Consider the following 23401-nt stretch of genomic DNA (forward strand, 5'->3'; position numbering starts at 1 on the left):
GACGAGAGTCATCTTTCCAGAGTGAGCAACATGCTGTCCAACCTTTGTTACAACCATGTAATGAATGTGTGCTTTAGAAACACCACGTGACGCACTGGGCTGAGCCCGTGCTGGGGGCCAGGGCTGGGGAGCAGCCTGGATCCAGGGCCGCTTTCTCATGACCGTCTTTGCTGTGATGCGAGTGGTGTTCTGGAGCTGCCTGTCCTGCGCAGCGCGCTGGACGGACTCCCCACGGAGATTGGCGGAGGATAGTTGGCCCAAGCAGGTTGTTCATTTGTTTCCCCCTGCCTTCCACTTGCTATGACAAGCCTGGGTGTTGAGGGAGTGATGAACGTAAAAGAGAACCATCACTGACTCTAGGTACTGGCATTGCCCTTATAGGACCCCAGAACGATTATCGTTGGCAAAATTAGGGCGCCTAATTTAATGGTTGGCAGGAGTGAGGGTGCAGCCCATGGTACCTGCTGTACTTCCAGCCTTCCTTCATTCACCAAATACTTAGATGTCTCAATGTCACGTGCCAGGCCCTGGGGATAAAAGATCATTAAAATGTGTCCTCAAGCGCTCATCATCTAGCAAGAAAGGAGAGATGAAAAAAACCTGCAAAGACCCCTGAGAGGCCAAAGTGGTTCATGGTTCGGAGGCAGGATGTTCAAGCCCTACTGGGCAGATTCATGCCAGCTTCACGAGGAGCGGGTATCTGAACCGGGACTGCAGGGAGAGGTGTGTTTCGGTGAGGGCACCTGAAGAGGCATTTTAGGGAGTGCAAACAGCAAAGCACAAAGGCAGGGATGCTCAGCTGAGAGCCGGGCCCCCGTGGGCGTACTGAAGGTGGCAGGAGGCGATGGGGCAGGGGGTGGGGACACGGATGACAGAGGAGATTCTGTTGGATTTTATGAGCAGTGGAGGACAACCGGAGATTTCTGAGCAGGGAAGATGACTAGGACGCGTTCTAAGAGTATTCTGAGAAAGATGTGGAGGAAGGACCCAAAGGACGATTCAAAATTAGAATCAGCTGGACTTAGCCCAGATCGGGGTGTGTGTGATAAGTGAGAGCACCTGGACTAGGTGATGGGGCAAGCGACAGATAGGGGGGCTTCAGAGAAAGAGGGCTGGTTTAAAGGGTTTGGGGGGGATAGGTACCAAAATAAGGACCCAGTTGACGGGCTTGTACTTGGCTATTTTTAGGTGCTTTGCCAACTGTAATTCATTGAGGGTTGTAGGACTGAGGAAAAGTACTTGTTTTTAAATTTTGGGTGGAGACACATAAACATGGGCTAAAGGGAAGGAGCTGGTGGGGTGGAAGGAAAGAGATGGAGGAGAGAGGAGTGATGCTGGAGGAGCATCTCCAGCAGAGAAGGGAGGTGGGGCTAGGGCAGGAGCCTGTGCCCCTGGGAGGGAGGCCAGCTTGTGAGCCTGGAAACAGCGTGAGGAGGGAGGGGAGACAGACAGGGAAGGACCTGAGCTTGGACTGGAGGGAAAAGAGTTTAGAAACAGGCCCTGGGTGTCTTCCATAATTATGTCTTATAAAAATGAAATAGTTCTGAGAAGGTCATAATGAAAACCAGCTTTCCTGCCCCCTTTTCCCTGTTACCCTTCTCACCCTAGAGGTGGCCACGTGCCACTTTCAGCTGTTTTCTCCCCCTGATGTTTACCATCAATTTATTAGCTTTAGATATCTCTATATGGGTATTATTTGACATTATATATATTACTTATCAGCTGTAGACATTAGCCTATTAGGCTCTCTCGTGTCTCCCCCTGCTTCCCCTCCTCCCAGCTCCCAGTGGAGTTATGCCACAAAAATCAAGTCAGTATTTATGCTATGAGGAGCTAAACAGCTCAGTAATGGCCAAATATGATCACGTTGCTTTTCGTTTTGCTTTCCTCTGAATTAGTAGTGGTGCTGCATTATTATTTGCTAGATTTTACATATCTGTTTTGGATTCTTCTCACTCTCTGACACCCTCTCAATACCATAAAAATTATCAGATCATTTGTCAGTTCCATTTTTTAAATCAGTGACCTCTCCGGGAGTTCTCTCTTCCTGACCCAGTCTGGACTGCTTATTCTCTGGACTTGCTCTAAGGCTTTCAATCTGAAACTAACTTCACTACCATCCTAGAAATTTCTTGAACCTCTCTCCTGTCTTAGACCCTTTCCTTTACTCTGCATTTCTTTCTTTCATGGTTTACTCTCGTTTCAGTGGAGTACATTTTCCAATAGCTTTCTAAGAAAGGGTGCTCAACAGTTTTGCTTGTCTGTTTGTCTTTAAATAGTGCATGCCTGGAAATGTCTTTATTCTAGTTTCACAACTGGCAGATATTTTAGCTGGGTATAGAATTCAAGGTTAGCAATGATATTCCCTCAAAATTTGAAGGTGTTCTTTTGTCTTCTGGTTTCCAGTACTGTTGTTGAGAAGCCTGGTGATGACCTTCTGATTTGAGGTCACTTTTTAGTTTTCCCCTGACAGTTTGTGTGGTCTTCTCTTTATCCTCAGTGTTCTGAATATGCTTTGGTTTGGGTCTTTCATTTAATAATTGTGCTGGGATCTTTCTTAGTTCTGAGAAATTGTGTATTTGAGTTTCTCCTTACTACCTCATCATCCCTACACCCGTTTTTCTGATCTTTCTTTTTGGGAAAGACTTCTGGGTTGGAAAGAGTCTAATTTTCCTATGGTTTCTCTCCTATTGTCCATTATTTTCTCTCCCTGGTCTACCTTCTGAAAGAGCACCTTGATTTTATCTACCAACTATTTCATTGAATTTTCTTATTTTGGCAAGTATATTTTTAATCAGCAAAGACTCATCTTTATTCTCTGGTTAGGCCTCTCTCAATACCAATCTGTTCTTATACTTTGGATGCAGTGTCTTCTGTTTCTGAGATTATTACTTTGTTTTTGTTTAAAGCAGGCACAGCGTTTATTAGCAGCACAGTACGTGTGGGAGAGCACGCAATGAAGCGGTTTATTTAGTGCAGAAGCTAAAGTTACACACTTGGAGAAGCCTGTGCTCATCCTTGCTAGTGAGGAGCACGCCTTATTACATGTTTATTTTCTTGCATTATCTCTTTAAAGTTCCTTTTTGTTCATTGGTTTCCTTTCTCACTCTTGTCCTTCACTGTGGCTGGTGGTGTCCCCGTGTCGGGAATTGCTCTGCCTCAGTTTCTATGCCCAGCTCAACTCTTCCCACCAGAGTCCTGAAGAGAATTAAGGCCTGATGCCTTTCCACTGTATGGTGGGAATTAATTTATCTTCAGTGCATCTAGAATGGTATTAGTTCTGTACCATCCATGGGGGAAATTAAAAAGTGGTCACTTCATTCAAATCATTTTCCTTAGGGATTAATCCTCTCATGGAGTACTGGGTGGGAAAGGCTATTTGAGAAATAGTCTCCCTTTGGGGCTGGAGGTGGGCTAGCAACCTGTGAGTGGAGGGGGAGCATGGGTTCGATCTGCCATAATTACCTTTGTGAGTTTTAAAACAAAACTAGGCGGTGGGGCACAATGCAGTTACTGATTTTGCTTGGTCATAATTTTGTAGCCTTGGAAGCTGGGCCATTGCAGGCATAATACAGATTGAGGAGGTGGGTGGGGTTTGGCTTTTGAGGATGGCATTGTGACCAATCGTGGTTATTTTTAGATGTCTTACAGGCCTTCAGGAAGGGCTTCCTGGAAGGTTAGTTCCAGGAATGTATTCTTCGGAGGAAAGGGTGGCAGCTTCCCGCTTGTGTCATAGCGCCACCCCAAGAGGGCAGGGACATGTGAATCACGCCTTTTCTGCAGTGGAAATTCCCTCAGTTGGTGATCTTAGGCTGTGGTGAGAGGTGGGGGGCACTGCCGCTCCTTCGGGAGCTGTGCCTGCTGCAGAGGCAGCCCGAGCTCCCTGACACCTGCCTGGGTCCCGTGCGTCTGCACCCAGCAGGTCCTCGGCTTGTGAGGCTGTCCACTGCGACCGTGAGACTAGCTTGCTTGAGAGAATGCAAGGCCGTGGGTGGCAGCAGGCAGGCAGAAACCCCTGTGGTATCACCATGTAGTGAAATCAGGGAGGTTCGGGTGCTGTTTTGGAGAGTACGACCATCAGGAAGAAAGAGGGTGAAGGTCCCCCTCCCCTGGGCAGGGGGTCCAGGCAGGCTGTCCCCACTCTGTGGTGGCTGCTCTTGTGTCTGCTGGTGGGCCCAGCCCAGGGACCCCGCAGAGGCCACAGGCCAGCCCCCCAAGCACACACCTTCCAGGGAGCCATACCCACGGAAGTCTCACAGAGGGGGCCTGTGGTCGAGCAGTCAAGTCTGAGGTTTTGAACCCTGTGTATTTCTTTCCACCTCCCAAATGCTCAGCGGAGGAGCCCTCAGCAGCACCCCAGCCTCTGCCCCAAGGGAAGGCCCCGCACCCGGCAGAGGCCCCCACCAAGCCATCTGCTCCAGCGCTGACCCCTCCACCGCCGACCCCTCCACCGCCGTCCAAGGACTCTGGACAGCAGCCGTACATAGGCCAGCAGCCTGTCCTGCCCAAGAGACGCCCCCGGCCACTGCCCCCGCTGCTGCGGCCAGGCTGGACGGGGCTGCCCTTCTTGCCTGGCTCCACCGGGGTCATTATGGAGACTGGAGAGGCCGGGCCCCCGGGCAGGATGGGCATGTCGGGGCGAGGACTGCCCCGGGGCGTGGACGGCCAGACTGGGCAGGGGCCCATCCCCAGGGCCGAAGGCTACGCGGGAGCGCCAGGTAAGGGTCCCCCGCTGCAGGGCATCTGAGCTACGGAAGGTGAGGATGCACAGAGGGGGCAGCCTGAGCCCCAGGGGGCTGCTGCAGGGTCTCTGCGGGTCATGGGTGCAGCCTTCAGGGTACAAGGTCCAAAACTTGGCTCTCCAAAGGTTCTGTGGTACTCTGGGGATAGTACATCATACTTAGAAATAGATTTGTGCCATGGGCTGTAATACCTGGACCGTGGACCACACAGGCAGCTCCTTGATCTCCCTAGCAGGAAGTGTACCGGGGAAACCAAGAGGATACCAGGAGCTTGCGTAGCCGCAAAGATGAGCACACATCAAAGTGGGTAGGCTGGAAGGTTCTGGCTCCAACCCTAGCTATGTCATTGTAAGGCTTAGCTCTGTCAACGGCAAAGGGAAGATAATAATAGGACTTCAGAGAGTTATTGTGAGGATGGAGAAAAGCCTAGGTCAGTGCTTGGCCAGTTAAGTCCTTCATGTGAGTTGGAAGGTCAGCACTGTGGTGGTGGAGGAGGTGAAGGCAGGTGGGAGAAGGAAAAGGGAGCATTTATGGGACACCCACTGCATGCCAGGGGCTGAACTAGGGGCTGGCTCTACAGCTTTCCCTACAGCACCGTGAAGTTGATATTCTACTGACAGATGAGGAAGCTGAGGCTCTGGGCTAGCACATATAAACACGTGACGCTGCTTGCGGTAGTTCACGTCAGCTGTCACAGGATAGTACCAACCAGTCGCCTCACAGTTCAACCAAGCTGCCGGTTGGAGGCACTGAGCCACAGGCACGGACAGCCTGCCTGAATGAAGCGCCGTGCCCGCTGGGCAGGTGGGGTCACTGCCGTTCCTTCTCAGCCACCCCAAGCTCCAGTGATCCCAGCTCCCTTAGGCAGGTGTGGGGACTTTTCTAAGATGACAGTTTTCCTTCTGTTCCACGTATCTTGGATGCTTACATACTTTTGGGCAATTTGTTCCTTTGTATGTCTGTCCTTCCTTCCACGCATCCACACGACAAACACTGCATCCAGTCTACCTGGGGGCAAAGCTAGTGAACAGTCCCTGCTCCTGGAGGGCAAGCGTGGGAGTGGACATGTCAGTCTGGAGCCTGCTCGCCGGCTTGGGCCCCAAGGCTCCAGTCCATCTTCTTCCTATTCCCCCAGCCAGTTCGTCCTCAGGGCTGTCTTCTCTGTGCAGGCAGCTGGGAGTGGGTGCTCTTAATGTCTACTTACACACAGTGTGAGGAACAGGCAGAAAAGGAGGGGCTCAGGAAAAGGAGGGGCTCAGGAAAATGAGGTGCGCTATTAGGGCTTTGACACTGCATCTGCGTTTTGTTTTTCAGGGTACCCCAAGTCACCGCCTGTAGCCTCCCCAGGTACGTTAGCCGGGACGGGAGGCCGAGGCGGGTGGTCCTGGGCAGCCCCTGTCCCGCCCCCCCCGCCCCCACGGCAGGTCCTGTCTCCTCCCTCTGGGCGATTAGCACGGGTGCAGCCCTCCCCGGCTCACCTGCTCGCGTGTGCACGAACACAAACGCGCGTGCGTGCACCGCCCCCACCGCATAGCATCACGCATGCGCAAAGCCCCCGCCTCGCGTGTGCGCGCGCAGCCTCCCAGCTCTCATCTCAGCAGCACTCACACAGAAGCACCTTGTGGGGCCTCAGCGCCCCCACCCCAGACATCATGCACAAGGCCCACGCATGCGCGAAGCCTCCCATCTCACGCAGCGGCCAACGCAATCCACACATGCGCACTCCCACCAACTGCCTGCCCCTCTGACAAGGGCGCTGTTGGGCCCAGGGTGTGAGGAGGGGGTGTGCCCACCTTGAGGCGAAATGCAAGGCCCAGGCAGCCCCTCGGGACGGCGCGCAGGCCTCGGCACGGGGCCTGACTGAAGGCGCATCCTCTCTCCGCCCAGGGGTCCCGGCGCCGTCTCTGGTGTCCTTCTCTGCGGGGCTCACCCGGAAGCCTTTCCCCAGCGATGCGGGCGTCGTCCTCTTTAACAAAGTGCTGGTGAACGACGGGGACGTGTACGACCCCAGCACCGGTGAGTCCGCCCGCACACACGGCCGCTCGGGAGGCCTCTCCCAGCCGGGAGGCTGCGAGGAAGGTCCCTCCCCGCTGCCACGACAGGTGCGCCCACGCCACCGCCTGCGGGATTCCTGGTTTCTGAGCCCCAAGTGGGTCAGCAGCAGTGCGGGGCGCCTGCTCTGGGGCAGAACCGCTCGCCCTGACGGGGGTTCGGTCCATGTGGTCCCCAGCCCCCGAGAACAGCGGGGACGGGAGGCCACCCCGGTGCCTGGGCTGCTGTCCTCGGGGCCGCGGGCATCGCGCCTGCGGGAGGAGAGCCAGGACCCCCTGGTCCGCCGCTGTCGCCCCGCCCACAGGCACCAGCGGACCTGGGTGTCACGTGCTGCTGTGGCCGGGGCTCTGTGTGGCCCCTGGGAGGGAATCGGCTCTCTGCGGGCAGAGATGTGAGTTGCCGCCCTGGCCCCGGGTCTCAGGACCACGGGCCTCGGGTTTTAGCGAGCATCAGAGTGAATGAAGTGCAGAGCGTAGAAAAACGGGGCTCCTGGCCTCCAGGCCCAGGGGCGTGAAGCTCGGCATCACACTCTGGTTTTAACGGGCTTGGAGGCGGGGGTGTGAGAAGGCTGCTTCGCTTTGTGCTCAAGTTGGGCTTCCCCTGGGGCCCTCACTCCGCGCAGTCTCGGCTATGGGGACAGCTTGTCCACGCCGACAGGCCAGGTGCTCTCGGCACACAGGGACCGTGACCTTCATTTCTCTCCTGTTCCCAGGATGCCCATGCTCTCTCCAGCAGGTCTTCAGTAAAGGGAGTTCTGCGTGACCCTGAGCAGACGCTGGTCTGTGTGCCCGGAGTGCTGGGGTCCGTCTGTCCCCAGGCTCTAAATTTACTGAGAAGAGCTGGGCAAGGGAGCTGGGCGGCCTGGCACATTTCAGGGCAGGTTAAAGACTCAGGCCCCTTAGATTCCTTCTCAGCCCGTGGTCAGTGGCCCATGTCCAGCCCCCTTCCCGGAGCCCTTGGGCAATGGCCACTCCTGCCAGCACTGGGTCTGGCTGTGGGCCCATGTGCCGCTGCTTTGCAAATGGGCAACATCTGCGAACCTTATCCCCCCCCACTTCCCCTGCCTTCCCAGCCCCCGAGCGTGTCTGAATACCAGCTCGCTTCCGGCTGCGCGTGGATGCCAGCTGGGTACTGGTCCAGCAGGCAGCCTGGCTCTTCCACCGGAGGAGGGCTGGCTGTGGCTGCACCCCTGGCTCGGTGTCTCTTCTTCCTGCGTTAATGACCGACCTTGTGGGGAGTTTTTGGTCCTGCCTCCCCAGAAGGCAGCTAAGGCGTTCTGTGGCTATTGTGCCCGTGAGGTCGATTCTAAGTTGGCCTCGAGGTGCTTTCAGTGACAGAGAAAACTCCCCAGAGGCAGCCAGGACCGGCGGTGAGGGGGAACGGGCCAGTTTTCCCTCAGGCTGCTGCTGGGTCTGCAGCGAGGACCAGGTCAGTGCAGAGAGCAGTGTGGGCCAAGGGGGCTGTCACTGTTGTTGGGTGGGTTTAGTATGCAGAGGGGCTGCGCCCCTGAGTGCGCCTGCCTCCCGGGGGGAGGCTGAGCAGGACTTTGAGCCCAAACCCAGGCCACTCAGGGCAAACCCAGAGGCTGGTCTGCCTTCATCCGGGTTGTCAGCTTGTCGCAAAAGGCTGTGATGGTGTCACGTGAACACCGGTGTGTGCTTTCCTCCTACCAGGGGTCTTCACAGCTCCGTACGACGGGCGCTACCTGATCACGGCCACGCTCACCCCCGAGAGGGACACGTACGTGGAAGCCGTCCTTTCGGTCGCCAACGCCAGCGTGGCACAGCTGCACACGGCCGGCTACAAGAGAGAATTCCTGGAATACCACCGGCCCCAGGGGGCCGTGCACACTTGTGGGGGCCCGGGGGCGTTCCACCTTATCGTGCACTTGAAGGCAGGGGACGGCGTCAACATCGTGGTGACCGGGGGCAGGTTGGCGCACACAGACTTTGACGAAATGTACTCCACGTTTAGTGGGGTTTTCTTATATCCTTTCCTGTCCCACCTCTGAGGTGGCCGGGCAAAGGAAGGGGAGAGTTGTAGGAACTCGGCAGCTTTAATGTATTCAGCGTGTGTGTGACTGGAGCACTGGTCTAGTTTCCTGCAGACACCCCACCACCTCCCCCAGGTAAAGGCCACGTCTGGCTGCCAAGGCAGCAAGGAGCAAACCACGGGCCAACGTGGCCCCGACGCCTAGAGTCGGAAGCGCCCCTGCCTGCCCGCCGGCTCCTCCCCTGCGTCTCCCAGCTCCCACCTCTGGCTCTGCCGTGGCCCGCGCTCTCTCCGAGGGGCCTGTGCTGGGCGTACAGGGTGCTGACCGCGGAGGCTCCAACTGCTGCCCGGTGGGATCACGCCCTGCTGCTGGAGAAGGACGAGCCGCTGAGAGGAGGCAGAGCTGGCACCAGTGGCCAGGCTTTGCTGGAGCAGAGCTGTCGCCAGCTGCTTCTGTCTTCACTTACCCTGCATGTGGGAGAAGAGTTTAAACACTGAAGTGGCATGTGCCACCACAGACCTAGGGTGGACAGTGGGCTGTCCCAGGTTTGGCTCGCCACCCCCTCCCCCCCCCCCCACCCCGGGTTTGCCTGGCTGAGAGGGACGCGAGAGAGACTGTCATGTGGCTTGTTGGGCTCCTTGAATGACATGTACGACTTAAGTGCAAGACAGGGAGTGTCAATAAAGATGTAAAACACTTCCAGTTCAGTCTGGTGCCTTCTGGATTGAGAGTTGCTGCCGAAAAGCAAACTACAGTAAATGACTTCAATGGCTGCAGAAAGTAAGCTTGAGTCAATTCATCTCAACCATGCAACTGTTATCCCTCAGCATGCACGCCGTGCACTTGGGGGTTGTTCTTGGCTTGTAAAGACAGACAGACTAGATGTGCTTGGAGGTCAGAGTCCCCACGTGAGCCCCACAGCTGAAAAGGGGGCTCCTCCAGGGGGCGCTGGACATTCACATTGAACCCGCAGCTGCCCAGCTCACAGCAGATGCAGCTGTAAGGACTCCTGAGCTCCCAGGCAACAAGAGGCCCAACACAAAACCGACCACACTGAACACCGAGGTCATCTGAGGAAAGCAGGACTCCTCCCGTGGAGAGCACGCTCTGTTCCCGGGAAGCCCAGGCCCCTCACTCCTCTACGGGCAGCCACACCAGACCCTTAGCTCCGCGTGGTCTTTGCTCATCAGGTTGGTAAAACCTGTTGGCCAACCAAGTGCCACTGGGGCTCCCCAGAGCCCCAGGGAAAGATGTGGACAATAGAAACAAGTTTCCTTGGCTGACATCAAGCCACCAAGGTTCTCTTATGCTGTAAGAATGTTTTTTCCAGGACTGCTTGCAAATGAGAGCCCAGGGCGGCCAGTGGACAGAGAGGCCGGCCTTCTCCCTCACCCCCTCCACCAGCTAGGGCGAAGGGGCCAAGAACGGAAGGCGGGGCCTCTCTGTCCGCAGCATGGGGGTGGGCCAGCACGCTTGTCCCATCTCTACAGCTGGGGAATTGGCTGGCTGTGGCTTCCTAGAAATGACTCATGGGAAAAACCCCACTGCAGTGGAGCATTTTCAGGAAAACCCAGTGGGCACACGCTTCTGCCCTCTCCACCTCACACCCCCTTTAAAGACCTTACCTGGTGCCAAAGGGGACAAATGCTCAATAGCCGGAAAGGCAGGGAGCAGACAGAAGGTAGAGAATTACTTTCCTCCACTCCACAGCCGGTGCTTAGAGCAGTAAGTGAAACACCCCCTCTGCCAGTGCATCCTGACTCATTTATTGACAACGGAGAAGTTCCGCTCTCTATCCACGACTGCAGTGGGTCCTGCGTTGACTTCAATGGGATGAAAGCTGGACCGTGGTTCACAGGAGTCAGCGTCTGTAGAAGGGAAAGGCTGTCCTCTTGCACAGAGAGAAGCAATCTGGGCTGAGCTCAGGCTGGGAGGCTCGGAGCAGCTCCTCCAGACGTCAGCGGCCCGGCGCTGTGAGCCTGGGAGTGAGACGTGTGGACCAGGCCCCTGGCCTCCGATCAGGCACGAGGTTACAACTTCTGAAACAAGGGGTTGCTGAGAAGGAGGTCAGGGCGCCCCCCCCCCCCCCCCGAGAAGCAGAGACAGGACCGGGACGTTCTGCCCCCACATCTAACATCAGCAAATGGCCTCACACTTAAATGGTGAAAAACAACGAAAGATGACCAGCGGTAAAGACCGCAAATCAGGGCAAACCTCATTTGACGTCACTCCCGTGTTAGTGCATTAACCTTTCTCAGTGACCCTATCATCTTATTTCTCACAATTTGCCGTTTGAAAGGAAAGACGTATTTGTGATCAGAGACATGTGAAACGTGGCTTTACACGCATCCACACCCACTTCCTAAACATCCACGCGCGCTGTCCCCGTCCCATCCCATCCCATCCCATCAACGGGAAAGGACAGCGCAGAGTCTGGTGGCGCAGCGGGGGCCGCGGTGGAGACGGGCTCTCGGCACTCCCCCGCTCCTGCCCAAGCACTGCGGCCAGTTCCAGTTCCTGATGGTGAACCTCCCTGTCTGAGCTCTTCCCTCCTCTCGCGGAGCACACCGCACAGAGCCGCGGCTCCCTCCTCCCCCCCACCCCCCACCTCTCGCCCAGCCCACTCTGTTGCTTCGAGTGGAGGCGGAGGCGCACTCTCCAGCGGCTAGTGAGAGCCCGCAGGCTCAGTGTGTGCTTAGCCGTCTGGGGGATAAAGATACGCGAATAACATAACACGGGGGATGTGGTTTTTGATCCAAGACCACTTTGACTCTCCTAACAGCTGATGAAAACATCAGGACGGCTAAGTAGTATTCACCCAGAGGAAGGGTTTAATGCAAGGCGCTCAGGGGACCCCTGAAGGGCCGAGGGGCAGGGGAAGCAGCCTGGAGGGTGCCAGGGAGACTCCCCTAGAAATCACATATGTATGAATGGGTCACTGCCTGGCAGAACCTACAAAGCAAGAGAGGTTAGCTCCTGTGGGTGTAGCCTCACTCTGGAGTCAGGTTTTATAAACACAAGCACCAAAAAAGAAGTCCTTTCTATACACAAATGTAAGTGTCAGCAAAGATCAAAATGCTAATTTATGGAAATTATCAATTTCTGGCAAGAGTTTAGAGAAGAGGATTTAATGTCCTCTGAAGGAGAGAGTCAGATGCATTCAGTTTACGTTCGTTTATTGTCGTAACATTTTGTTTTGAACATCAAACACTGCACCAAAATGAGCCACTTATCTTAAGACAGTTGTCTTCGCCATAAACTAAGTACTGAACTGATGTTTACAATTTCTGACAACTTAAAAAACTTGTTAGTGGCACTGCTGTGCCTAATAATCAAATATGTCATCACAGACTGAACGTAATGATTAAATTAAAAGAGTAAAGTTTTCCCTTCCCTTTCTTACCTTTAAAACAAACCAAAAAAAGTAGTTTTCACCTGGAAAGAGCACTTACTTTAAACAAAAACTCAATCTTCAACCAGTTTCATTAAACCCAGCATTCTCTAAAACAGAGGAAGACAAGGCTTCCCAGAGTAACTATGATGATACTTGAAAAGATGATAAAATTCCCTGGGAGAGTCTGTTTTCACCAACTTGCAAAACCTGAGAGTTTACTCTCTGCCCATTTCTTCGGTCTTGCCTGCAGCTTCAAGGACACCCTCCAGAAGGGCCACGTGCGGCCAAAGGCACGCGTACTTTCCGGATGGTGAGCTGGCTCTTGTTCCTAGACTGTCAACAGCTTTCATTTCATGACATCACACTAGTAAGCTTTTTCTTTTTCCAGCTGAAAACTATGCAGATGTTTTAAAGCACTTTAAAGCACAGCAAACACGATACGGACACGCGGGCCAAGTCTGCATGCTCTGGGCCCACGCGCGCACTCCGTAAGCCCTGTAGAGATGCAGATGTCAACACTAGAGCCATACAAGCTTCAGCACGCGGACACCAAGGCAGATACTCAAGTCGGGTTGGACTGGAAAGAGGGAAAGGGGCCACGGCCATTTCACCAGTGGAGCAGCGGAGAGAGCGATTAGAAGAGCCCAGTCCACCTCGCGCCCCCCCCCCCCGCCCCGTGACGTTGCCCGTCCCCGAAAGCAGCGAGAGGCTGCTGCTCCTTCATTAGCTCCCATCAGAAGGGTCTGTGTACAAACACACTCGAGGGCATCTCTCTTTCACAGAAAGAACAAATGTCATTTGTACCAAATGGCAATGAATTTTCGCACAAACTTAATACTTTCTTAACACTATAGTAATAGTAATCATCTACTTTCAGCAAAAGGGACTCCTTTAAATAAGGAAAAAGACTCAGGTTAATTAGCATATGTACCCACTGGATCAATCTGCGGTGACAAAATGATAAAGTCTAGTGCTGATGGCCCCCAGGCAGAGGGGTCAGCCACCCTCAGTGCAGGGCCGGGAGACCTGGGTTCCCAGGTTTGACCCTCTAAGATGCCCCTGTGTCCAGAGAGAAGAGCTTATCGAGAAAAAGAAAGTGTCTAGTCAGAAACTCCTTAAAGGACAGCCAACAAAAGACTACAGAAGGTGCGTTATCAAGATTTCCGTACCGCACATAGCAAAGCCCTACGAAGCTCAGGGTAACCGCCTAAAGCAAACGTGGGGCGACAGGCCGATGGCATCTATGAGATGAAGTAACTGCAGGGCCACCGTACAAGGAATTGATTTCACTAACTGGGCAGAACTTCATACAAGCACAACCTATTTTCCCTGGCCTACTGTACATAAATAAATTCTTTAAATGATGAGTCCTTGAGCTATTTACGGCGGGACGGCTTGCACCGGAGGAAGCGTGTGTGGCTCCGCCAGCCTCTGCCACTGAGCGCTGCGTTCCGGGGACTGTGCCGTCGTCCCTGCACCCAACAGCACTGGGAAACACGGCTCAACCGAGTCAGGGACTTTCAACTCTCCAATCTGGAAAATAACCGCCCCCATTTCCCCAGCTCTAGATCAGCTATTATTTCGGTGGAGCAAACTACAAGGAAGAGTGCCCCTGCCAGACCAGCACAGGGAAAGCACAGGTGGGAAAGGAAACCGTGGGGGCCGGGGGCCGGGCCTGCACTGCTCTGCAGCGTTCCCATCGGGCGCCCGCCCTCCGCTCTGGAACCTGCCCACTGCTCTCTCACCCAACGCGGGGCTGTGTGTGGGCCCTGCTGCTCTCAGGAGAGCTCCTGTCTAACAGTTTTCTCGATTCTAACACCAAGGGGACCGTCCACACCCAGCCTCACCTCTGCAGGCTCGTGCTCACAGCTCTGCAGAGGCTTGTGGACAGAACCCCCCTTCTCTGGGGCGGCCTGCTCGGGTCCGACAAGGGCTCATCACAACCAGGCTGGGAAACTGGGCTGCAGGCAGAGGGACGGAGAAAGGACCCTTCCCAGGACCCGTCACAAGTGCTCACCTGCATTTCCAAGGCCTCCCTAAGAACAGAGCTGTTCCTTGCTGTTTAACCAACTCCTGCTAGGAAGGCTCTTACGGGCATCACATACATCCTGCAAGACCTGCTCCTTCCTGCCAGTCCGAGACACGACACCTCAGTTCAGGTCCCCACCGTGGAATAGTCACAGGTGAGAAGGTGATATGAGGACCTTATGTTCCCCCGAAGCCCACGTTTGTCACCCCGGGGGCCCGAGCAAGCGTCCCGTTTCTGTGGAGCAGGGAGGGAGAAGCCACAGAAGAAATGTGCACAGGCGGTTTGGACCGACATCACCACTGGACCGTGATCCCCTGAAGAAGGCCCTCCTTTTGAGAGAAACACTTTCAACTGCCCAGTGGAAATGAGAACACTTTACTTTGTGCAACATTTTGGTCCACTCTTAGCTTCTTTTTCCTTCTTTTTAAATCAGGCAATTAAAGGAGCACCCAGCACACAACACAGAGCGTGTGGGAGGACAGGCCAGTGAAAAGAGCCCAGGCCTCCAGCCTAAAGCCCGAGCTCCCCTCGTGGCTCCGGCCGCGGCACCGAACAGCAGCCCCTCAGGGCCCGGGAGGGGGAAGGGGGAAGGCGGTTCCAGCCCCAGCAGCTTTCCCGTCCCTGCTGGTGCCCGACTGTCAGCACGTCTTGTCCCACACCTGTGGCCGGGAGGGGACCCCATGTCCTCTGTCCAGCAGAAGGGCTGGTCACCTTCCCTTGCTGCGTGGCGGGTGACGGAGGGCCTCCCACTGGCGGTGCGGCCTCAGGCCAGGTCGTCCAGGTCCACCTCAGGGATCGGGTCTCGCCAGTAGCAGAAGGAGCTGAACTCCGGGCACGGAAAGGCGGAATTCTGTTCCTTGTTGAGAAGTGGGAACACGTGTTCCACGAGCTCGCTCAGTCTGTGATACCTGGCAGAAGGAAGTGGGGAGGAAGCACAGCAACTGTTATTCATCAGTTGACCTGAGAGCACAGACTGTAGGTTGTACAGCCAGTTACTCAGATTCCACAGATGGGAAGGATCCCAGACAGGCCTCCTTCTCAGGGCACTGCCACCCTCCTCAAAGTCTAGGCCCCTCAGCAACACCCCCCCCCCCAACAGCTACGGCAGAGGAGAAGACACCCCGGCAGAGAGGAAAGCCTGCAGAGGCAGGTGCAGTTCTGATTCTTGGCCCCTGGCTGCAGGGCTCCAGGCTGAGAGGTGGGAACGCACTTACGATGACTTGTTTCCTTTGGTCCTCTCTTGTATCAGCTCACCCTTGGGGTTCACGGTGAAGATCCTGCAGTCTGGAACTCCAACTTGTGTGTAAGCGTAGACATCCTGCAGCAGAAAACATGGGGCAGGGTGATTACAGAGAGAAGAAATGAGGAGATGGTCCTGCGGTTCCTGGGAGCCAGGAAATCGCCTCGATGGGAGACTGTGTACGGAAATCACGTGAAGCTGGCGCGGCGCAGCTCTGCCACTGGAGCCGAGCTTTAGACAAACACAAACTCAAGAGCGGAGCCACCGCAGAGGGCACTCGGGAAGCCAGAAAACTTGGGCGCCACGGAGACGCCAGGGGCCTCGGAGCAGCAGATGGGAAGCGGTAATCAAGGGGGGCCCTCGAGACCTGTTTCTGGGGTGAATCCAAGACTCGGCTTAGAATCACTCAGAACATGAGTCGGAACTGCTTGAGGAAATGGAATGGAAGCCACAGAGACAGAGGGCGTGCCCTTTGTCACACACCTACATTCTGGGGCACATCTCCACCGGCAGGCCCTTCCTGACCGCTGGAGAAAATTTACAACAGATATCAGCAGAACGGACATTCACTGTGCCTATACAACTGGTCTGAGAACTAACACAGGGCTATACCCTAAAAGTACACTCCTCTGAGTTTCACACACCACATCCGAGTGTGTAGCCCAGAAGACACACTTACGTTTGGACGGTTTCCAAAGGCCGCATAGAAGGGCTGCTTAGACGGGGCAAAGAGATTCCTGATATCATTTAGACACTCAATTTTGAACTTCTCTGGTTTCTTTTCTATTACTTCCCTAGGAGAAGAAAATACAAATATAATCACCAAATCCACAATGGCAGCTTTCCTTGGTATGTGGTCCTAAAAAGACTTTACAGTGCTCGCAACCAACCAAGTTTTTTAATCCTTCATAACCGGTGTCTTTCTCCTTCTTTGCCCACCTGACTTCTCAGCCGTGTCTGACACAGACCAGGTGAGCTATGTGTGAGTTAGAACAATACAGAACCAAGATGCAGAAGCTCTCGTCAGGCCCCCGTGTGCACGCAGGTGCACGCACACGCACGCATACGCACACAGAGGCACCTGTGGAAGGCGGAGAACAGGCTGCTGGGGGACAGCATCAGGGGGCCGCGGGGCAGGATCGTGCCCTTGTCGTTGACCCAGTGCAGGTAGCCGCGGGTCATGTCGGCCATGCCGATGGCGCGGGCGGAGCAGTACAGGAACTTGTAGCCATTCCTGAAAGAGAACACGTCCTGTTTAGCCCGTGTGCTTTGGCTAAAGGGGGGAAAATGCGTTTTTCTTTTTAAAGGTCCAAATAAAGTTCCTCTCGTTTACTATGAAAATCAAATTCTTAAATTTAATAGAAAAAATTGTTAGGATTATAAAGATCTCACCATTCCATCAAAAACGCCATGGGTGGAAAATGGAGGTACATGCAACTAGGGATTACGCTAAATTTACAAGTAATGATATAGCTTCAGCGTCTGGTCCATGGAAGCCAAATTACAAAACAGACAAAGATTTGAGGTTATCTTTAAACAATCTGCTATAGATGAAAGACACAAAGGATTTTACTTATATAGGGAATTTCCAGAATGCAAATCATTCCATAAAACAAGGAGCAAAACTTTACCTGGGTAACTGACATACTCATAATTTTCATATTATGACATTTTCAACTTGTGCTTAAGACACTGTAATTCTGCAGATCAACTTAACTCATAGGTACTGGGATCCCACAAAGGCCAAGGCACTATTTTCTCACAAAAAAAGTACTCTGACAGAGAGGACCCCATGGTAAATTGATTACCCCATGCATGCATTACCTACTTAAAGCAATACAATTAAAAATACTCAAGAAACCAAACCTGAAAATTGGCTCTCCTGTTAAATTACAGCTAAAACCCCCAAGTACAGCTATGATTATAGACACAGGCAGTGCCTACAACCCACAGCCCTGTGAAAACAAGATGACAAGGTTAACATGCGTAACAACGCATACCATGCCGGGCACAGAGCTCCTGTCCCACAGATGGCGGCTCACACTTTCCCCTGCATGAGGCTCTAGGAAGGGGTGGGAAAGGAGAGCGGGAATAGCTGGCGCATGAATAAGATTTCTGTGCACTGGCTGATGAACACTCTTTTTCTAGCTTTTTCAAGCAAAATTCTAGCTCACCAGACACGTGGGTCGGGATACCTACTCATTGATGGAATGGTAGAGCTTTGCGATACCCTGATGAGTCCAGTCTTTACCCAGCTGTGGAAGGATCTGTCCTAAAGCATCAGACCTAAGAGGGCAGAAACAGACAAAGATATCAGGAATCAAGCATATAAAGCCAAGTGTTTACCTATTTAGTTAAATACAAGCTGCCAGCAGCTGCCGGATGGGGGAGAGGTGGAGGGACAATGCCCAACGGCGGTTTCCTTGGCCTGTGCACAGGAGACAAGGACCCCACCAGGGGTCCAGGGTTGCAGAAGAGCAATCAGACATGAGGGGATTGACCACCACACATCCTGTTTTTCTCCTCCCTAATCTCAACAGCTGCTTCTTCCCCCCGATACCAGAATCTGGAGACCAAATAACTAAATCCTCCGAAGTTATCATTAATATTTTTTTTTTGGCTGCGCTGCACGTCTTGCGGGATCTCAGTTCCCCAACCAGGGACTGAACCTGGGCCACCGCACTCGTAACCACTGGGCCTCCAGGGAATTCCCCAAGTGTCATTTTTGACGTTACGTCTGTACGGTCCCACCTATTTCCTCCCTCCATAAGATGACTCTGTGGGGACTGCACTCAGGACATCTCAGTGTGTACAGTTTAAAAACTCTCCTGATGGTGGCTGGTTGCCCAGGTGAAGGACCCCCCCCACCACCACCACACACTGAGCTGGGCCCCCTTCCCTGTCACCACAAGGCTCCTGCTTACTTGGTTATCGTCCCGTCGATGTCAGAAATGATGACCTTGTCGTTCCAGTCCCACAGGTAAATGGTCCCCGCACAGCGGCAGGTGCCTTGATACTGGGTTGTAATGCTAAACACGACGTCATTTGGGCCGTCTTGGAGCTTCAGTTTTGCCTTTTATAAGAAGTATAAGAATAAAAATCAGAGTTTTGAAAATTAATAGCACATCACTTTGATGGAATTACATGCAACAATTAAGTCACACTTTCCAGGAATACGTGGTCAGAGAAACTGCTTATGATACAATGTTACGTGAAAAAGGATCCCAGCCTCTTAAATATATAAATGTGTGTGTGTGAACACAGAAAGAACGGACGGAAATACACAAGACATAGTAACTATTTTAAAAAAAAAAAAAGCTAAGAAAATCAGCAGAAAACACAGTTTTGGAACAGAATCTGAACATTCCCCAAACCAGCAGCAGCGTTTTGGGATCCCAGCTCAGGAAGGATGGCTCGGGGCTGCGCCCATGGCTCACACGAGCCACTGCCTGAACCATGTGTTAGGTGCCAGGCACTCTTCTGATCACAACCCACCCCGCCCCCCGCCAACCTTTTCCTCTGTACCCGGGACTGCCCTGGAGCACAGCAGGACAATTTCATATTGAAAATGGGTGGAAGTCAGGGAGTGGGAAATAAAAAGGAAGGGGGAAACTGCATCTAAGTAAGAAAATGTCATTTCCCTATGGTTGTGGCTCCTAAAAGACAGTGTGTGGCCCAGTGCTGGGCCAGACGTATAAGATTCATCCTGGAGGGGGCTTCCCTGGTGGCACAGTGGTTGAGAATCCGCCTGCCAATGCAGGGGACACAGGTTCGAGCCCTGGTCTGGGAAGATCCCACATGCCGCGGAGCAACTAGGCCCGTGAGCCACAACTAACTGAGCCTGCGCGTCTGGAGCCTATGCTCCGCAACAAGAGGCTGCGACAGTGAGAGGCCCGCGCACTGCGATGAAGAGTGGCCCCCGAAAAAAAAAAAAAAGAGTGGCCCCCGCTTGCCCCAACTAGAGAAAGCCCTCGCACAGAAACGAAGACCCAACACAGCCAAAAATTAATTAAAAAAGGAAAAAGAATGCAACACAATTCTTTAGAAAAACAAACAACAACAAAAAAAACATTCATCCTGGAAACAGGCTGAGAACACAGATGCCCTGGTTCACTCCCAGACACGGAGGTGGGAGGCCCGGGGGTGAAGGAGGAGGAAGCGTGCTGCAGGTCCTCAGGTGGTCCCAGTGTGAGGGACGCTGCTGTCCCGGACATAGGTGAGCATTTCCACGACCACACGCTGGGCCACGTGTGTAAGGCTTGAGGCCAGGCGGACAGGAGAGGAGACCCGTCGAGTTAAACAGTTACTGAGCTCACGTGACTTGGATCCACCCAGACCACATGCAACTCACGATCTGGTCTGAGGACAGACGAAGAGACTTCTTATAGGAGGTGGTGCTGCTGTGGCTCGGCGGCTCCGTAGGGATGGGGTCCACTTGGATGGATTCTTCCAGCTCCTGGGACCCCTCGTCACTCGACGAGTCTTCCTCAGCCGGCCTGTTCAACACAACCCCGTTACTGAAGAGGCAGCGGGACGTTTTACAGACGACAGCTTTTCATTTAGGATCAAGAAGAGAAAGAGATCCCAAATCCATTCTAGGAGGAGCCGTTCCCCAGACCCAGGGTACACACCTGCGTATTCCTCCCCCCTCTACAACTGGCCGGCGGTTACTCGCCCACTGTGACTGGCCATTTTCTGCTACAACCAGTGAATGCTACTAGGCCCGCTGATTCTTGTTGAAAAGGATGTGTATGTTTCTAAAGATACAAATCTTTAAAATCTTTCTTGGTGATTTAAGAAACTAACAAGATTTTATACAGTCCTTTCAAAAGAAGAGGGTAAAGAGCAAGAAGATAGATAAACCCAAGTGTTTAGAGAAAAGGGAAGAGAAAAGAACCTGATGGAGGAAGAAACAGGGTGGCAGAAACAAGAATGGGGTATGTCGTGGCACCAATCCACGGGGCAGCCAATCCACATGTCCAAGGCAGCTCTACTCCTTCCAAGAAATGAAAGGGACCCACGCCCAACTCAGATCCTGTTACGTCTCCCCTGCTGTGCCTGACAGCCAGGGAGCAGGGCACCAGGGACAGCACACCTCACAATTCCGCAAGATCTGCTTCCCAGATCTTGCAAGGCCTGAAATGCAAGGCCTGCATTTCAGGGCATCCGAGTCCACGGCTCCAGGACAGGAGCAAGGTATTCAGGAAGCAGTGAGGAGTATATTTACTGTAAGCTGATGATATAGTCTACACACGCGCGCACACACACCCACAGCCACACCCACACACCCACACCCACACCCCCATGCTACACGGCACGGCTTGCAGAATCTTGGTTTCCTGACCAGGGACTGAACCTGGGGCCCCAGCAGTGAGAGTGCTGAGTCCTAACACTGGACCGCCAGGGGAGTCCTGAAGCTGATGATATCTTTTAAAGAAAAGCGGAAGTTATCATCTGCTAACTGAGCAGCAGAAGGAAGCCACTGACTGTCATGCACGTCCACAGGACAAAGACATTTCTGACTAAGAATTAAACAAAACGGCCAACATCAGCTTGAATGCAGTGGCCGAGGCGGGGGAGCCTGGAGAGACCGGGGGCCCCCACCTGCCACTGGCTGGCTCCTTCGCGCTCGACGGCCGGTCGATGGGCGGCGGCACCTCCGATTTCCCTTCCTTGGCCTCTGGCAGCTGGAACGGCAAGGTAACAATGACAATGTGCAGTTCTCCCCCTACGGACAAGCAAAAGTTCCTCAGTACAGTATCTCTCTCCAGTGACGAGCAAAACTGCTTTCTGAATCCGCAACTTAAAAACGCTTAAGAAACAAACTTCCTCTAGTTTGAGCCAAAAGGACAGAAACCTGAGAGAGAAGTCATATGCTGTTTGTGCAAAAAGCTGCCTCCACAAAGTCAGGGGCAGGAATTGTTGAGAGAGCACCAGCTCAGTCACACAGCATAATAAAACTAGGTCCGCGGCAGGGATGCTGGACCTGCAGAACGGGGGGACTGATGCCCCTCCCTCCAGCGGGGGAAGGTGGCAAGCTCTGGCTTCCAGCCGGTGACGCGGCACGGTGGAAATGGCATCAGCTCTTGGGGCAGACTTAAGGTCACAGCCCAGCTCCAGCCCTCACCAGTTACGTGCCCTCGGTCAAGCTACATCACCTCCTTGTGCTCCAGCTTCCTCACCTGTAAAACAGGAATCCAAACACCTACACTGCTGGGCTGTCGTAAAGGTGAGAGGTAATGCAGCATGGGAAGCACCTAGCATCAGCCCTGCCCACGTAACTGTTTAAACACGGTGACTACATTATTAAAAGAGCATTATGTGGCCCAACTTGTGCTTGGCAAAAAGGTTTCTTTTGAATAAACCAAAGATTCACTTCTTTTCAGCCCATGGAAAGGATTACCTCCAGCTCAGTTACCTGTTTGGTTATGCTCTCTCTCTTACGCCAAAACCACCAGCGACCAGATTTCTTTGGCATCTTATCTTTGACCCAGGACTCAACTGTGGCCTGAAAACAATCAACACAGGTGAGTCTAGCCATCTGTCAGTCACAAGGCACTCGACTCCTTTCAACCATTAATGTGCAGGATGGTGAGCAACGCTTTCCACACCTCCCAGACTCCTCTGAAAGATGGACAGTGTCCTCTTTTGTGGCAGTTCTGTGGTATGAGATTGGGTGGTCTGGCTACATAGGAGCAGCCCTCTTAGGGGCTGGCAGGCAGCCTGCTCTCATTTCTCTACCCTTGGGAAACGTGGTTCTCATGAGTTATGAGGACCAGCTAGGCTGATGATGTCGTCTTGGTGGACAGATTCAGAGCAAAGCTTCATGTTCTACATGTTTTAACCACCAGCTGAATGAACCACACCGATGCCACGCTTCTGGCGGCCACATCACCCTCTTCTCGCTGCTTCTTTCCATATTAATGGGAGGAAATGTTTTCACTTATTCTATATTTAACTAACAATCAGTAAAATCTCTCAACCTTCATATATCATCAGAAACCGGTATAAATATCTAGTAAAAATGGCAAAGATATGGCAGCCCAGGTAATTTCCTACACTTTGGGGTATGAGATAATTTGAGTGATAATATTAATTTTAGAATATTAAATCAAACTGAACAGTACCCAGTTTAGAAATATGCACATCTGGATTTTTCGAAGCACTACATGCTGTAGATACCTCTGAGGGGGGCAACAAACAGCGGAGGATCTCACCTTAGGTAAGCTCTTCTGGAAGACCTGCAGGCTGAGGATCATGGGAGCCGCCAACGCCCAGTTGTAGTAACTGTGAGAGTAAAACCGTGCAAGACCGTCACACAAGAGAGGAGAGGGCGGGAGGGAGAAATACCACATAAAATGCCTTATTCTCTTCAATGAAAAGATGATCAGCTCAGTTGCTTGCCACATAAGTAATCTTTGCTTCAAGCCAAACTTCTCTGAGCAGAGAAGCAGCACAATGTACTGGGTGGGCCAAAAGGTTTGCTCGGTTATTTCCGTAGGATGGCTCTAGTAGCACTCAGTTGTCTTTAACTTCATTTGAAACAATTTTGTTAGATTGTATTGTGACAGGTGTCACATCAGCATGCGTTTAAAAAAAGACTTATGGGGCTTCCCTGGTGGCGCAGTGGTTAAGCACCCGCCTGCCAATGCAGGGGACAGGGGTTCGATCCCTGGTCCAGGAAGATCCCACATGCTGTGGAGCAACTAAGTCCGTGCGCCACAACTACTGACCTGCGCTCTAGAGCTCGTGAGCCACAATTACTGAAGCCTGCGCACCTAGAGCCCGTGCTCCGCAACAAGAGAAGCCACCGCAATGAGAAGCCCACACACCACAACGAAGAGTAGCCCCCACTCGCCGCAAGTAGAGAAAGCCTGCGTGCAGCAACGAAGACCCAATGCAACCAAAAATAAATAAATTTAAAAGAAAGAAAGACATCAAAATTGGTGAA

General features: G+C 53.1%; 2 protein-coding genes across 2 annotated transcripts in view; one reads left to right on the forward strand and one right to left on the reverse strand.

The window, feature by feature from the left end:
• Positions 1 to 9489, forward strand: part of EMILIN2 (elastin microfibril interfacer 2) — a 50804-nt gene extending 41315 nt beyond the window's left edge. Inside the window, exons 5-8 of the mRNA XM_060121915.1 lie at positions 4335 to 4718; positions 6057 to 6089; positions 6630 to 6758; positions 8468 to 9489. Of these exons, the coding sequence (XP_059977898.1) occupies positions 4335 to 4718; positions 6057 to 6089; positions 6630 to 6758; positions 8468 to 8805 (884 nt within the window). The 3' untranslated portion in view covers positions 8806 to 9489. The remainder of the gene's footprint in view (positions 1 to 4334; positions 4719 to 6056; positions 6090 to 6629; positions 6759 to 8467) is intronic.
• Positions 9490 to 11946: 2457 nt separating this feature from the next.
• LPIN2 (lipin 2) overlaps positions 11947 to 23401 on the reverse strand; it is a 35777-nt gene continuing 24322 nt past the window's right edge. Inside the window, exons 8-17 of the mRNA XM_060170510.1 lie at positions 22668 to 22737; positions 21869 to 21958; positions 21055 to 21137; positions 19802 to 19946; positions 18375 to 18523; positions 17650 to 17736; positions 16532 to 16684; positions 16130 to 16244; positions 15425 to 15528; positions 11947 to 15118 (exon numbers count right to left, since the gene is read on the reverse strand). Coding sequence (XP_060026493.1) covers positions 14974 to 15118; positions 15425 to 15528; positions 16130 to 16244; positions 16532 to 16684; positions 17650 to 17736; positions 18375 to 18523; positions 19802 to 19946; positions 21055 to 21137; positions 21869 to 21958; positions 22668 to 22737 — 1141 coding nt within the window. The 3' untranslated portion in view covers positions 11947 to 14973. The remainder of the gene's footprint in view (positions 15119 to 15424; positions 15529 to 16129; positions 16245 to 16531; positions 16685 to 17649; positions 17737 to 18374; positions 18524 to 19801; positions 19947 to 21054; positions 21138 to 21868; positions 21959 to 22667; positions 22738 to 23401) is intronic.

This window comes from Lagenorhynchus albirostris, chromosome 14 (assembly GCF_949774975.1).
Source record: "Lagenorhynchus albirostris chromosome 14, mLagAlb1.1, whole genome shotgun sequence".
Taxonomy (NCBI): Eukaryota; Metazoa; Chordata; class Mammalia; order Artiodactyla; family Delphinidae; genus Lagenorhynchus; species Lagenorhynchus albirostris.